General features: G+C 32.6%; 1 protein-coding gene across 2 annotated transcripts in view; it reads right to left on the bottom strand.

The window, feature by feature from the left end:
* Positions 1-15,916, bottom strand: part of LOC126884457 (NFX1-type zinc finger-containing protein 1-like) — a 297,539-nt gene that overhangs the window by 199,053 nt on the left and 82,570 nt on the right. For both annotated transcript variants that reach the window (XM_050650391.1, XM_050650392.1), the window contains exons 5-6: positions 7,958-8,681; positions 7,282-7,620 (exon numbers count right to left, since the gene is read on the bottom strand). In XM_050650391.1, the coding sequence (XP_050506348.1) occupies positions 7,282-7,620; positions 7,958-8,681 (1,063 nt within the window). The remainder of the gene's footprint in view (positions 1-7,281; positions 7,621-7,957; positions 8,682-15,916) is intronic.

Genomic DNA, 15,916 nt, shown 5'->3' with positions numbered 1-15,916 from the left:
GTTCTATACTTTTTAATCGATATAATACATATAATAACGACATCATTTTTTGCAATACAGTATTTAAAACTCCTTTGTTTTTTAATTGCTAATCAAGTGTGCGCGACACTATTTTCCACCGACAGTATGGTGCAAATGAAAGGAATAAATTCGTTATTTCGTAAACCGGCGACTTTAAGAAAAAATCCCGAAACGAGTCGATTTTTATTTTTAAGTTACGATATTGTGGCATATATGGTATACTAGTGACGTCATCCATCTGGACGTGATGACGTAATCGATGATTTTTTTAAATGAGAATAGGGGTCATGTGCTAGTTAATTTGAAAGGTTCTTCAATTCTCTATTCAGTAATATAAACATTTACATAATTGTTTATACAGGGTGTCCAACAAATTTTTATTAAATTAAATTATTTGACAAAAAAACACGTAGAAGGACACCCTGTATAAATATTTACATAAATGTTTATATTACTGAATAGAGAATTGAATAACCTTTCAAATGAGCTACCACACGACCCCTATTCTCATTAAAAAAAATCATCGATTACGTCATCACGCCCAGACGGATGACGTCACTAGTATACCATATATGCCACAATATCACAACTTAAAAATAAAAATCGACCTGTTTCGGGATTTTTCCTTAAAGTCACCAGTTTACGAAATAACGAATTTATTCCTTTCATTTGCACCATACTGTCGGTGGAAAATAGTGTCTCGCACGCTTGATTAGCAATTAAAAAACAAAGGAGTTTTGAATATTGTATTGCAAAAAACTCTTCGGGATTTCATCAATCGATGTTTAAAGAATATCTACCTATCTTGGCAACATTCAAATTTTCAGTTTTTCACATAGTTTTTGAGGGTTAAAAATGGCCGATTTCGCAAATTTTCAATTTTTAATCGCTTATATGTCAAAAACTATCATTTTTAGAGAAAAGTCACTAAAGACCTTTTCTGTTTGAAATGATCCAAAAAACCTAAAAAAACTTTTTTCCATGCAAAAATAATAATTTTAGGAAAAAAACAAAAAAAAACGTTTAAAAAATTTTTGACCACCTTTTGGTCCTGGCAACATGCAAATTTGTTAAAAGGAGTCCTTTTTGAGTAAGATTGTGCAAAAAATCCGAATTAGAATATTTTTCCTAGCGGATGCGCAGTGGCTTTCTGGACTATATAGGCTCTGAGCTTCGCTGGTTTCGCTCCTAGCGGTTACTAATTCAACTTTTACTGGTAATTTTTAAATTTATTATTTAATTGTTATCGCTTAATATTTACATCGCTAGAAAGTAATTAAATTGTAACATGTTTTTAAGATTTTGCTAATCATTTTGACGTTCTATTGATGAAATATTAATTTCTTACTTCGGATACTTTCACAATTATCATGTAGATGGCGCCAAGATTAATTTATAATTACATATTACAGAACATTAAAAAACGCAAATTCAGTATTTAAAACGTAAGTATATTTAAGGTAAAAATATAAACCACAGCTTTGATCAACAAATATTTTTTATAATTAATGTTTTTAATTTTAATTTAAAATTAATCACTTTGACATTTATGTCAAATTTCCGGTAAACGTTTACAGACTTGTCACTACTGGCGCTCACGAATTTATAAATATCCCCTCTATGTACGAGCTCACAGCGTAAACGGAAACAAAACTAAATTAAGGCTATGGGTACATAATTCGCAAATATTTTACGTGTATCCCTACTTTTTCTGTCTTTACACGGCAAATTACGTGTAGTAAAATTCACACTGGTGTGGATATGTAAACATTACTAGAATGTCATTCTACTTGAAAATGTCATAATTAATTTAAAGAGATGGCTTTTGAATGTTCTTGGATAACTGTTATTTTTATAATTGCAAATTATTAATTCAGTTAATAAATGTGATAATTTTTTCACTAACTATGTTTTCAGTGATTGTAATAATTTATTTGTACAACAAAAACTAATAATCAATCGAGAAAAGAGGAAAAGTGTTAAAGTGATTTTTTAATAATATGTTGTTATTTTGGAACGCTTACAATTTTGAACATCTCTAACAACAAAATACTTGGATCACAGGATATATCTGATGTATTCTCTGCTTGGATCTTTCACAAATAATACACAATAAATAACTTTTTATTAAGTTCACGTCTTAAATCAATTATTTATCAAATACACTATATATCAATAATATTTAATCAATTTCTCAAAATATTCCCGATGCAATGTCAAATATTTAAAATTGTCACTGATTGTCAGTGTCTGACTGACAATATATGCTGACAATATTATATTCGGTTGAGTGCGTTGTAAGACAAAGACAGATTTGGAAAATATTACCACGGCATTGTGTTAATTTTTTTCAAATCCTGAAAAAACCAATAAATATTTTTGAAAAATTTAAATGCAGAATGAAAGACTAAATTATTACCGAGGGCCGAAAGTCCCTTAGAATAAATAAAAAGTTTATTTTGAATGAGATATTTGAATTTAAAAATCACACTAAATTTTCTCTTAGTTTTTTCACCCCTGTAACTTATTAAAATAAACATTGTAGAAGTTCTCAGGGACTTTCGGCCCTCGCTAATAACGTAATCTTTCATTCTGCGTTTAAATTTTTCCAAAATACTTATTAGTTTTCTCAGGATTTGAAAAAAATGAATCCCCATTTGAATAGCATTGCAGCCGAAAATACGTTCCGATCCTCTTAACAATAAAAAATAACAGTTACCAAAACTTTAAAAACAGAATGGCATATAACGTAAACAGTTGTTATCGACGACCAGGTAAGCGGTATGCACTGCGCAACATAATGCCGCATCCACATTGGTAAACATTTGCGTCGAACGAGCTGTTCGTCGTAAATATTTCATTCGTTCATCATCACGTAGCGCTACAACCCTGGGTGGGTCCTGGCTGACTGTACAACTTTCTTCCAATTTGTTCGATCTTCCATCAACCTAGGGTCAAATGGGATGTTCATTTTTCGGAGATCTGCTTGGATGTTATCTCTCCATCGCATTCTGGGACGTTCGAGTGGTCTTTTGCCTGTAGCAATCTCCTCCCATACCAGTCTTACAAGTCTCTCGTTATGAAGTCTGTGCAGGTGGCCTGCCCATCTTAGTCGCTGTGATTTAATTTCTTGGACAATATCGGTGTCATTGTAGAGTTCTTTTAATTCGAAGTTGGTTCTGATCCTATACTGGTTTGTGTTAATATCGTGGTGAGGTAAACGTAAATATTTGCGTCGTCGAAGTAAATTGTGCTAATGTGGACGTGTTCGTCGCATAAATCGAACGCAAGAATTTTCGTCGCACACAACGAACACGATCCATCGGTTGTCAGTATTCGAGCGAAATCAAATGATTTGTGATTTACTCCACAGAACCTGAGCAGGCACGCACAATGAAGGATAAATAAATTTTCGCTGGTAGAGCACCGCGTCCTCACTGGTAAAAATTTGCGACGAACCATTAGTTCAAAACACACGAAAAATTTAACAATGCGGATGCGGCATAAGAGAGACGAGATTAGAGGCTCTGTGATGTTTTGGGGTGGAATTTCTTTGAGAGTAAGTACGGATTTGGTGGAAGCTCTTTATATAGCGAGAGGTACATTACAGACATTTTTGTTCTTTTAACACTCAGTTCGTTTATGTTCACAAAATATAAAGGTACGTATAGATATGCGCGCCGAACACTTCGCGCCGTGTGTGCGGTACGCGTTTGTGGCGGGTTCGTAAAGGCGGAAATACATATCCGCGACGCGAACTCCGCGACGCGAACTCCGCGCCGTCTGAGCGCCCCGCGTTCGTGGCGCGGTTAATGTTCGTTAAAATTTTTCATTTTGACGAACCTTCCGCGATCCAGAGGAAACTTACGAACATTTAGTAATTGTAGATAATTAGTATTAAATGTGGGTGCCTACATTGGATCCGTTTTCTCGATATCGGCCGACGTCGGGAGTAGCTTCTCCTATTCTCATCGAGAAGTGTTTGGTTTCATTCCGATTGGTTGCAAGTTGGTTGCAAATTGGTTGCAAGTTGGTTGCAAGTTGGTTGCAAGTTGGGGGTTGCAAGCTAACATGTTTAAATATATTCAATGTCATCATCTCATTTTCACTTTCCACGGTAAACATCAAAACCAACAAACCACTCGCAAACCCGTCCAAATACGTATTGCGAACCATCAAAGCATTTGTTGAAAAGCCGACAGAAGTTAGATCGTGGTGCGCCGTGTGCGAGCCGTTTGTGTGCCACTTGAAAACACGTACTAATCTAACAAATATGCTGCGCGCGAGCGGCTCGCACACCGAGCAGAGCGCATATGTATACCCGCCTTTAGATTAGTACGCGTTAGTACGTATTTTCAAGTGGCACACAAACGGTGCGCACACGATCCAACTTCTGTCGGCGCCAAGAACGCACGGCGTACATAAGGCGCGAAGTGCGCGGCCCTCATATCTACCGGGTGGTGAATTGGAAAACGGGCCATAGGAAACTCAATGTAAAATTCTAGACTGTTGAATTCCTGCTTCTCTATTTATTTTACATCAAAAGTCATAAGAAACTATTTGTAGAGGATTGAAATTTGTATTGAAAACAACTATTATAATTGTTCTACGAACAATAATTATTCAAAATTTTGTAATAATATAATACAATTTTCAGAGTAATACGCCAGAGTTAGGCCACACACAGTTCAATAATGTGTATAAGGTTGCATTTGATGACAATGAAATTATTATATTAACAATTTAAACTGTCAATTTTTTATTTCTTTTATCATTTATTGTTTAAAACCCAATAAAGTTGATAAGATACCCTTAGTTAAAGGGAATGTGTTAATAATAAAGATATTTTCTTCAGTCAATAGTGTGCAGACTGTCAATTAAATAGTAACGTGTGGCCTAACGTGCCCACACATACCTACTGCGGTAAATACACTATATTTTTCAAAATTTTGGAATGTGTTTAAATCGTAGAACAATTGTAACTTTTGTTTTTAATACATATTTCAATCCTCTACAAATAAGTTCTCATGACTTTTAATGTCAAATAATTAGGGAAGCAGGAATTCAACAGTTTAGAATTTTACATTGAGTTTCCTATGGCCCGTTTTACGATTCACCACCCTGTATACATACCTTAAGACTACCGTAAGACTCTAATGTATGCTCACACTTGTACCTCGTCCTCCCTACAGGGTGTCTCAAACTTAACGTAAGAAAAACATTTCTTTTCTTCCACCCAGTATAAGTACAAAAAATAGGTTTGAGTAAACCTTTGCACAAATCTGTAAACACTAAAGAAAAATCTAAAATAATAAAAAAACATTAGCGGAATCCATTAATCTGTTCACGAAAAAATCAACTATGAAAATGAGGCATAATTTTCTATATCCTTAAATTATGCCTCGCAGTGTATATGTATGGGAGTGCATACTGTATCCATGTGAGCAGCTACACCGAGAACGGAGCACCCACGTATGGATACGTACCTTTACACACTATCCCAACTCCGAACACAATAAGGTCAGTTCAGCTTTATCGAGTTCTTACAAAGTCTCCCTGACGAGAGGTAAAACCTCGAGATACTAAAGATAGATATACAGTTAAACCTCCATTAACCGAAATAATTGGGGGAGGCCGTTTCGGATATCAACAATTTCGGTTAAAAATAACATTGTTTCTTGTAGTTTTCTTGTATCAAAGTACATAGTATTGGGATTTATAGCTACAAAACATCGTTGTCAAAGGAAAACACAAAATAAAATAGAAAATTTCTTTAAATAAACACTCTAAACATGTACATTTTCCTTAAATAAATTTCCTTTTTAAATTCACTTGTTATTGACAAAATTATTGAAACTGTCAGCCATTTCGGTTAAACGATCTTTCGGGGCTATGGGTACATAATTCGCAAATATTTTACGTGTATCCCTACTTTTTCTGTCTTTACACGGCAAATTACGCGTAGTAAAATTCACACTGGTATGGATATGTAAACATTACTAAATGTCATTCTACTTGAAAATGTCATCATTAATTTAAAGAGATGGGTTTTGAATGTTCTTGGATAACTGTTATTTTTATAATTGGAAATTATTAATTACGTTAATAAATGTGATAATTTTTCACCAACTATGTATTCAGTGATTGTAATAATTTATTTGTACAACAAAGACTAATACTCAATCGAGAAAAGAGGAAAAGTGTTAAAGTGATTTTTTAATAATATATTGTTATGGAACGCTTACAATTTTGAACATCTTTAAGAACAAAATACTTGGATCACAGAATATATTATCCTGATGTATTCTCTGCTTGGATCTTCCACAAATAATACACAATAAATAACTTTTTATTAAGTTCACGTCTTAAATCAATTATTTATCAAATACACTATATTTAAATAAAATTTAATCAATAACTCAACATATTCCCGATGCAATGTCAAATATTTAAAATTGTCACTGATTGTCAGTGTCTGACTGACAATATTATATTCGGCTGAGTGCGTTGTAAGACAAAGATAGATTTGGAAAATATTACCACGGCATTGTGTTTATTTTTTTCGAATCCTGAAAAAACCAATAAATATTTTTAAAAAATTTCAACGCAGAATGAAAGACTAAATCATTACCGAGGGCCGAAAGTCCCTTAGAATAAATAAAAAGTTTATTTTGAATGATATATTTGAAATTAAAAATCACACTAAATTTTCTCTTAGTTTTTCACCCCTGTAACTTATTAAAATAAACATTATAGAAGTTCTCAGGGACTTTCGGCCCTCGCTAATAACGTGATCTTTCATTCTGCGTTTAAATTTTAAAAAAATACTTATTAGTTTTCTCAGGATTCGAAAAAAATGAATCCCCATTTGAATAGCATTGCAGCCTAAAATACGTACCGATCCTCTAAACGGAGGTTTTACTGTAGTTGAAAAGTGTAGGTGTAAACTACCTTAGTGATACTCAAATATTAATCGCTGTATGCATTTGTGAATCCCTATGTCACATCAAGTAAGATACAGGGCATATACAATTGTATATCCACAAATGTTCTTCACAAAAGAAAACTATAAATTGCACTTATAATCCGCTATTTAGGAGGGGTATTGGATATTTATATTCCCATCTTTTTTATTTTCCAAAATTTCATTTTTTTATATAACATATAACAAATTTTGAGAAAAATCTATTTATATTTTTCATCTATCAACGCATACTTTTTCATTGACTAATAAATTCATTTCTAATTAATAATACTTACATTCTGATTATTTTGAACATTATTTACTCGTCTTTTTCCAAATTTTCTATTATGGCCTCCAAATAACCAGTTAATAATATGATCATTTTCGGCTGTTGCAAACCAAGATGTCGCATATTCTGGTACCACACCTGAAAATGTACCAAAATCGACGACAGTGTCATACTTTGCGATTATCTTTAGATAGTTATTTATTGATTCGATATCTCGCTTAATCTTCCTAACTACCAACTGTCTTTCAGAGATAGCTCTATTTGGAGAATCTAGAACTCTTTTTATATTCCGAAGATTGTAATCATTTAATTTTTCATTTTTTGATTGTCCACCTACACGAATGATCTAAAAAAGTGTATATTAGTAGAACCATCATTATCCAAAATCAAGGGCGTAGCGGGCATTACGGATAATAAACTTTTAGTTGATATAAAAAATGTTAAGTTCAAAGTAAAAAATATTTTAAGCCACAAAAATACTGCTAATTTATATGTTAGATTGGTATAACCCAATATACATATAAAAGAAATGGAGAAATGTTGACTCGTTCGTCGGTACTTATACAATGGCAATTGTACGTATCAACAACGCAAGGTTTTTAGCGGATTGAAAAATTCATTTTTATTCTTCTTCATAATTTCCATTAAGACTACTAAAGTAATAAAAGACGGTGTTGACTTACCTCATCTGTTGTTTCCAGCAATCCTTCCAAGAACTGATCCAAAGCATGATTTGTAAAACAAACTATTAACATGGGAGAGTCGTTATACCATGCTTCGTTATTTTCTAGCATTGTTCTAGCAATGTTTAAAGCCAGAAAGGTTTTACCCGTTCCTGGAGGTCCTTGTATGATTGCGAATTCCCTGGTTAGCGCAGATTGAAATGCTTTATCTTGGGCTTCATTCAATCCATAAGGTTGTGAAAATGTAAAAATGTGATCTATATTCGAGAGATAACGGGGAGGTTTTGTGTCTGTACGCACTTGTATGATATATCTTTCCATTGGAAAATGTTCAATTGTCATATTTTTTAAAACAGTAAGAACTTGATAATAAGGTTCAAAATATACTTTGCTCTCTACCAATAAAAAAGATTTGTGATAAAGACCTGCAGGTAACTCCATATCTGAATTAAATCCAACGATGAGCTGACCATTTTTGAGCAATTCTTCCTTTCGGTCTACAATTTTTCCAAAAAGTAGTGTTTTAAACCTATCATCTGTGAAACATAACAAGGAACCAAACATAAATCTTTTGGAATTCTCGAACTCAAACTTTTTGTTCTTCTTAGAGAAATCGAATTGGATTCTCTGACAATTTTGATCGTTTATAGACTCCGCTTTGAGAAACTTGACACCTTCGTACACTTTGATATCTTGTTGTTTATCTCTTGGGTTATTGATGTACCTAAAATATGAAGTGGTTACACAGTCATAAATAAACGGGGGATAGCCTAGTTTTTTTAAGAGTAACTCAAAAGTTCACCATATTTTACTACTTATTTTATTCCTTTACTATTTTTTACTCTAGTATAATGTAATGGTTCCTAGTAGGGCCGGATCTAGGCTACTCCGTAAGGTGGGCAAGTTTAAACTTGCCGCCCCCTTTATTGAAAAAATGGATGTATGCATAGGTGTAGGTAAATAAAAAAAAATAGTACATACAGTTTTATTGGAAGGAATGAATTTAATTGTACATTTTGAGTTTCAAAAATATACTTAGTTATTACTAATTTGCAACATTATTATATATTTCATTACGGCAAATCCACAAAAAATAGGGCTAGGTATACTAACTTTCTTTACTCATAAACCACCTCACAAAGGTAATTGTATTTTAGCTTTTTTTAGAAGCAAATACTTGTATTACGTCATCAAAACTAATGGAAGATTCACATTTGTGCTCAATAGCTATGATGCTTAAATCAGTGAGCCTTTGTTGCTCCATTGAATGTCTTAGATAGTTTTTTACTATTTTTAATTTGCTAAAACTTCTTTCCCCGAAGCAACTGATACTGGGATAGTTAGAAATATTTGTAGTCCTGTTGTGATATTGGGATAACCCTCATCAAGTTTATTTTTCAAAATTATATCAAGAGTTGTTGAAACATTTGCATCCTTCAAGTTATGTAAGATCTACTGCCAAAGCATGGTTCTTGAAACTTCCAATTTCAAATACAGAGACTTTTTTGTTCATGTCTAGAGAGCGGAATATATGCAAAGCGCATATAGATGCATATATTGCATATTTTCAGACAACAAACACAACATTGCATATTTAAGCTAAACACAATTTATTTTGCATATTTTAAAAATAAATTATATAAAAGTTTAAAATTTTCCTCTCTTAGTTGGAATTTTATAACTTCGATATGAACGAGCTCGTTATTTATCTATCTATCGCTCATCTGGACTTTCCCATTACTACCTGAATTTAACAATTATGGGTGTTCCCAGAAAAATATTATTTTATTAGCGTAGCAAGTCGTAGGTACCTACCTGCTTTTAAGGGTCTAATAATTATTTTGTCAGTTTCCGGCCAACATTTTTTTAAAGTAAACGTTGTATCGTATTTAGTGTTTTTGAAGTGATTGGTATATATTAAATTTAAATATGTCTACCATTCAAAAAAGTGCTTGGATAAAGTGTTTTCCCGAGTTAAAGCTAAGTGAAGACAAAGTATTTTGCAAGGCCTGTTCCAAAATCGTAAGTTACATTCATTTTCACATTTCATTTTTTAAATGAGGAACTGACAAACAAAAGCATCATGTTCCACAAAAGAAATTTTTCTGGAAAGAGTGTTTTTATTCGACAAATTCGCTTTTACTTCTATAAAGACGGACATAGAGAGAAGCATCAAAATACAAAAATCCATCAAATTGTAAACAATTCCGCTTTTGTTCTTCAGCTTAAGTAACGTACTTTGTTCTTTAAGTAACGTACAAATTGCTAAAGAACTTATGTTCATAAAAGTTAATTTTAGTTTTTTACCAGATCTTATAAAGTCATTAGAACAAAGGAATTTGCAATTAAGTGATTCGGTTAATCTTGTTAACACTTTTTCTGCTCATTGTCAAAAAATTCCCGAAAATACAGGGATTACAATTAGAAATAAATTAAAAAATGTTTTAGAAAAAAATGAGGGCTTCGATTGTTTGAGGAAAGTTGTACGTATTTTTGAAGGCAACTTTTCTGAAGATCTTACGACTTAATATATTGTTTTATTTTTGAGTATTTTTAATATGCATTTGCATATTTAGACAAATTTAGAAAAAATACCTGCATATTTGTAGTAAAAGTAATGCATATATATGCGCATATTTTGGTAATGTTGTGTTGCATATATTCCGCTCTCTATTCATGTCTTTCTTGTAAGTATCCGCCAATAGGCCTGCCTTCACCTTAAGATCAGAGATGTCCATTTCATTAATTCGATATCTATTGAAAAATCCAAACTTTTCATTGGCATTTTCCAAAGCATTGAATCTAATACTTAACTCTACTACCAATCTGTCAGTGATTTCTAGCATTGAACTTTTAAATGAGTCTTCTTGGAAACGGTTGACAACTTCATCCTCACATAGTTCGTCAAACATAGCTTCTTCCTTTTTTTTTCTCCTTAAATTCTTCAGATACGTCGTTTAAACTAGCAAGAAACTTAGCTTCATCAAGGGCTTCTTGTGTCGAAAAATCTGTAGAAGATTTAATAAATTACAGAAGTCCCTGCACGTGTTTTGCAGCCTGATAATCTGTTAAATTGTCGTTTTGAAGAAACTTCTACACATAATCAATCCTTTTAAATTGGGAATACCAGAAACAACAAAATGCTATGAATTCAAAAGTTTTCAATTTTTCCAGCAAGGACTTGCTTTTGGACTTGCTTTTGGTATGAGATGTTGATAGAGAGTCGTTAAGTAGTTCTTCCAATGCCAGTATAACTTTACCAAAATGCTTATACACAGCTTCGACGGCCTCTATTCTTGCGGACCAGATGGTTTTACTTTGTGATTTCAAAGTTATGAGTACGTGCTTTTTTTAGAACTTCGCCCCGTTGTCATATGACTGACCTCGGCAATTTTGTATATCAAGACCTTCGTTTTCCACTGTTTGCAATATGTCTTGTGTAAGACCTTCTCCTGTTTTATTGCTTACCGTGAAAAAACCCAAAAAGCTTTCATCAATCATCGAGCTGTTTTTTTTTAACATAGCGGATTATTTCGGTCATCTGCTCGTTGTGGCTGATATCTGGCGTACAGTCAAATATGAGGGAAAAGTATTTAGCATTAAAAACATCTTTAACTATGTCTTTCCTTATTTCATTCGCTATAATATTTAGAAATTCATCTTGTATTTGATGGGAAAAGTAGGAAACTTGACATTTCCTATGCCGTTCAATGTGCTGACTTAAAGGAACATTGTAGCGAGCAATAAGATCAATATGGTATTAAAAAAAGAACCACTGTCTGGATCACTGAAATGTCACCTCTCTTGTTCCTCGAAAGGCAGAATGTTAATAACTTGTATACTATCCTTTTGCCTGCTGTTAGTTTTTGCCTCTGGCTAGGATAAATACATGAGTTACTACCGTGATCAACATTGTACCCTGTCGACGTAGTATATCTACAAGTGCAGCCAAATTTTTAGATGGGCCCCCCAAGCGCATTGTTAAAAAAACGGCCAAAATTCAGTAAGCAGTTTGCATTAAACGTTTCGGCTATTATATCTGCCATTTTCAATAAGCACTTTAATAATTATTAAACATTACACTTTTACATTACACATACATATTATATTTTAAAATGTACAAATCAAAACGGTTCGGGATCATAAACAACTATACAGGAGATCAAATTGCGTATAGAAAAAATCCGATTAACATTCAATAATAAGGGAAAGTACTTTGCAAGTATGATCTGAGTCTGCAACTCAAAGTATGAATACTGAGATGTTATGTATTTTCTTGTTATTATATGGAATAAAGACTTAGACGCTAAAAAAGAATGTAAGTAACAGAATAAAAGAGTTAAGTTGTGCGCTAATAGAAGAATTTTAAAATTAAGTTGGGTCGATAAGGGTATGAACAAAGATGTTTTTTAAAAGAAATGAACAAGGTAAAGCAGATATTAAATACAATTTAAATGGGAAAATTGAAGTATCTGATGGTTATACAGGGAAAGACACTGGACAGAAGAAGCGTAGGTCGATGACGTATATCCTGGTTAAACAAATTGAGCCAATGGTACAATAATTGTAACTTAACAAAGTTTTGGACAGTAGTATACAGTGAGTAGTAGTAATAGAGAAGGAACTTGAAGAATAAGAAGAATCGTATTTAAAGTATCTGCCAATGGTGTGTTTACAAATAAAATCAATTTATCAGATTGTGATATATAATGGAAAGATTCTTGATATTAGTCTTATTATTGATGCAGTTTTGGTCTTTATGTATGTAAATTGCCTACAATATAAATTTTTCTTATAATTCTGCTGTTTTTCTAAAATCTATACATTTTCTAAATCAAATCTATGCTTTTTTCTACAGAATGTTTTTGTGCAACAACCCTTCTATGTAGATATTGGTGTGTTTGCCCAATGGATGTTGAATTGCAGTCTTTATAATTTACTTTAAAGACAACATCCGACTGCTCATTTTTAGTAACTTTAGGTTTAAAATTTGAGAAATATTTTCCGGTTGTTTTAAGTACCTAAATAATTTATGTCCAACATTGATGTTATATTTTTCTAACATTTTCGACATTTGTTCGAACAAAATATAAAGATTTAAGTCTTCAAAGAGCTCCACATACTAGAAAGGTATCAAATTACCTTAAAAATGAAAACACAATAGAGCAGAATGTTATCAACTACCTATCGAGTAATGGGATATATGTAGAAGAACAATTAAGCAAGCGGCATATGAGATCCTCGAATCATCCACTCCATGAAAGTGTTGGATCGATCATGAATGCTAAGATATCACTAAATGAAATAATAACGCATATAATTTTAGGCAACAAAGAAGAATACAGAACAAGGGGCAAACGTATAAAGAACTCATGGAAGAGAAAAAACACGTGCATCGAAAAAAAAAGAGAACTCTGATTTGTATCAGTGATGCAGTACAAAGCATGTAGACAAGGCGAAAACGGCGGGTTCGTTAGAAAAAATATTCCCATGAGATTTTTTTTGCATAATCACCTTCGTTGAGACATCCCAGAATAAGGTTCAAGAAGTCGCCCACGTGAAAAGTGGTCCAATTTTTTTTAGGTCAAACAGGCAAACGAGTGTATGTTCTCAAAAAAATTGATAGTGTGTAAAAAATGTTTTATTATCAGCTAAGTACTTTCAACACATAACGTGCCATCATCAGAGCTCTTCGACCTTATAAAACCTTCTTAAAAGGTTTTATAAGAGGACGAAGCTCTGATGATGACACGTTATGCGTTGAAAGTATTTAGCTGATAATAAAACATTTTTTACACACTATCAACTTTATTGAGAACATACACTCGTTTGCCGGTTTGACCTATTTAGAAGTGTGTACAAGTCTTACAGTCTGTTCCAATTCAATTTTTTTTAATCAAATTGCAAAAATCAATATTTTCGGCCTTAACTAACTTTTTTAGGTTTTTTGGACCATTCTGGACAAAAAAGGTATCTTATAATTTTTCTCTAAAATTGATTGTTTTCGAGTTATAAGCAATTTATAATTAAAAAAAAAACGAAAAATGGCGATTTTCTAGGCTTAATAACTCGTTAAAAGTTATTACTATGAAAGTCAGAAAGTGACTAAATCAAAGATTAAAGCCACCCCTACAAGATCCTGAGGAAATTTTTGTCATTATTTTATTACTAAGGTGTTATTTATAAGTAATAATAATGAGCGCCATTAGGCTGCCGTCAATGGTGAGTGCGAGAGAGATGCCATTCCGGCAGGCAATGGTGCATCTTACTCGCACTCACATTTACAGCCGCGTCAATACGATCTTACCGCTCATTGTTAATAATTAAAAATAACAGCTTAATAATAAATTAATGACACAAATTTGTTCAGGATCATGTAGGGGGGGGGGAGGACTTTAAACTTTGATTTAGTCACTTTCTGACTTTCATAATAATAATTTTTAACCGAGTTATTAAGTCTTAAAAATGGCCATATTCGCGTTTTTCAAATTTTAAATTGCTTATAACTTGAAAACTGTCAATAGAGAAAAATTACAACATTTTTTGTCCAGAATGGTTAAAAAAATCTAAAAAATTTGTCCGGGCCGAAACAATATATTTTTGCAATTTGATTAAAAAAAAAATGTTAAAAAAAATTTGGACCACTTTTCGCGTGTGCGACTTCTTGAACCTTATTCTGGGGTGTCTCACGAATGTGATTATGCAAAAAAATCTCATGGGAATGTATTTTCCAACGAACCCGCCGTTTTCGTCTTGTCTAATGTAGGTTGAGATCTTCAAATAACTACTGTACCGAAGTGGAAAATGGAAAATTCCTGTAACTGGCTGTGTACCATGTCACAAAAAATAAAAACCTTAACTTTTAAAAGGTATATTTAAAATCCCTAAAAGGGTTATATGACAACAAAACGTTTTCGGAATCAATATTCCATCATCAGTGTTACCACAGGTTTACACGCTTTAAGCCACCAAAATATACGTTTAAAAACCCTTGAATTGTTTTAAAATGTTAAGGTTACGTACCTACATTATATTATCAGATTTTTATAGGATGTTAAAAATATTTCCAGATTAACCCCTGGCATCAAATGACATCAACCATATTGGTTAGAATATCTAAAAGTAGGAGCATACATGGCAGAGTTTAGGTGATAACTAAGTTGGGTGACAACTAAGTTTGCCATGTAAGGTCCTACCTTCAAATATTCCAACCAATATGGTTGATGTCATGTGATGCCGGGGGTTAATCTGGAAATATTTTTAAAATCCTTTAAAAATCTGATAATATAATGTAACTTTAACATTTTAAAACAACTCAAGGGTTTTTACCTGTATATTTTGGTGGCTTAAAGCATGTAAACCTGTGATAACACTGATGATGGAATATTGATTCCGAAAAGGTTTTGTTGTGATATAATCCTTTTTAAGGATTTTAAATATACCTTTTACAAGATAAGGTTTTTATTTTTTGAATTTTAATTGTTCATATTTTTTATTAAGACAAGACGAACTTACACCTGAAAGACTGAGCTAGGCGAAGAGTAGACGGTAGGCTCCCATAGTTAATTGAATGCACTACCATATTTTCGGCTTACTGCCAAAACCAACTAACTCCACTTTTTAAAGTTTTGAGGAATCAACGTTTTAAACTTTAATTTGAAATGAAAAATCGATTGAATTTAAAAATGATTTAATGACTGAAAAATATTAAAGTAAATAACATTATAAACGAAACATGTTGTTAAAACATTATTAAAATGAAGTGAAAGTTAAAAAAAAGTACAAAATACATTTTTTTTTCGGCACTTGTCGGGTTTTGGCTGTACAAAGTTAGTCAACTTCTAGGTAACTTTGAACATCACTGTCCTCCATATCAGGCACTTGTCTTGTTTTGGCAGAACTAGAATATTGTAAATGAAAAAGTACTATTTTATTTAAACAGAGATGTGAAGACAACTG

The sequence above is a fragment of the Diabrotica virgifera genome, chromosome 5, assembly GCF_917563875.1.
Source record: "Diabrotica virgifera virgifera chromosome 5, PGI_DIABVI_V3a".
NCBI classification, from domain to species: Eukaryota; Metazoa; Arthropoda; class Insecta; order Coleoptera; family Chrysomelidae; genus Diabrotica; species Diabrotica virgifera.
Note: the sequence above shows the minus strand (reverse complement) of the source record. Positions and strands in the feature narration are given on the sequence as shown.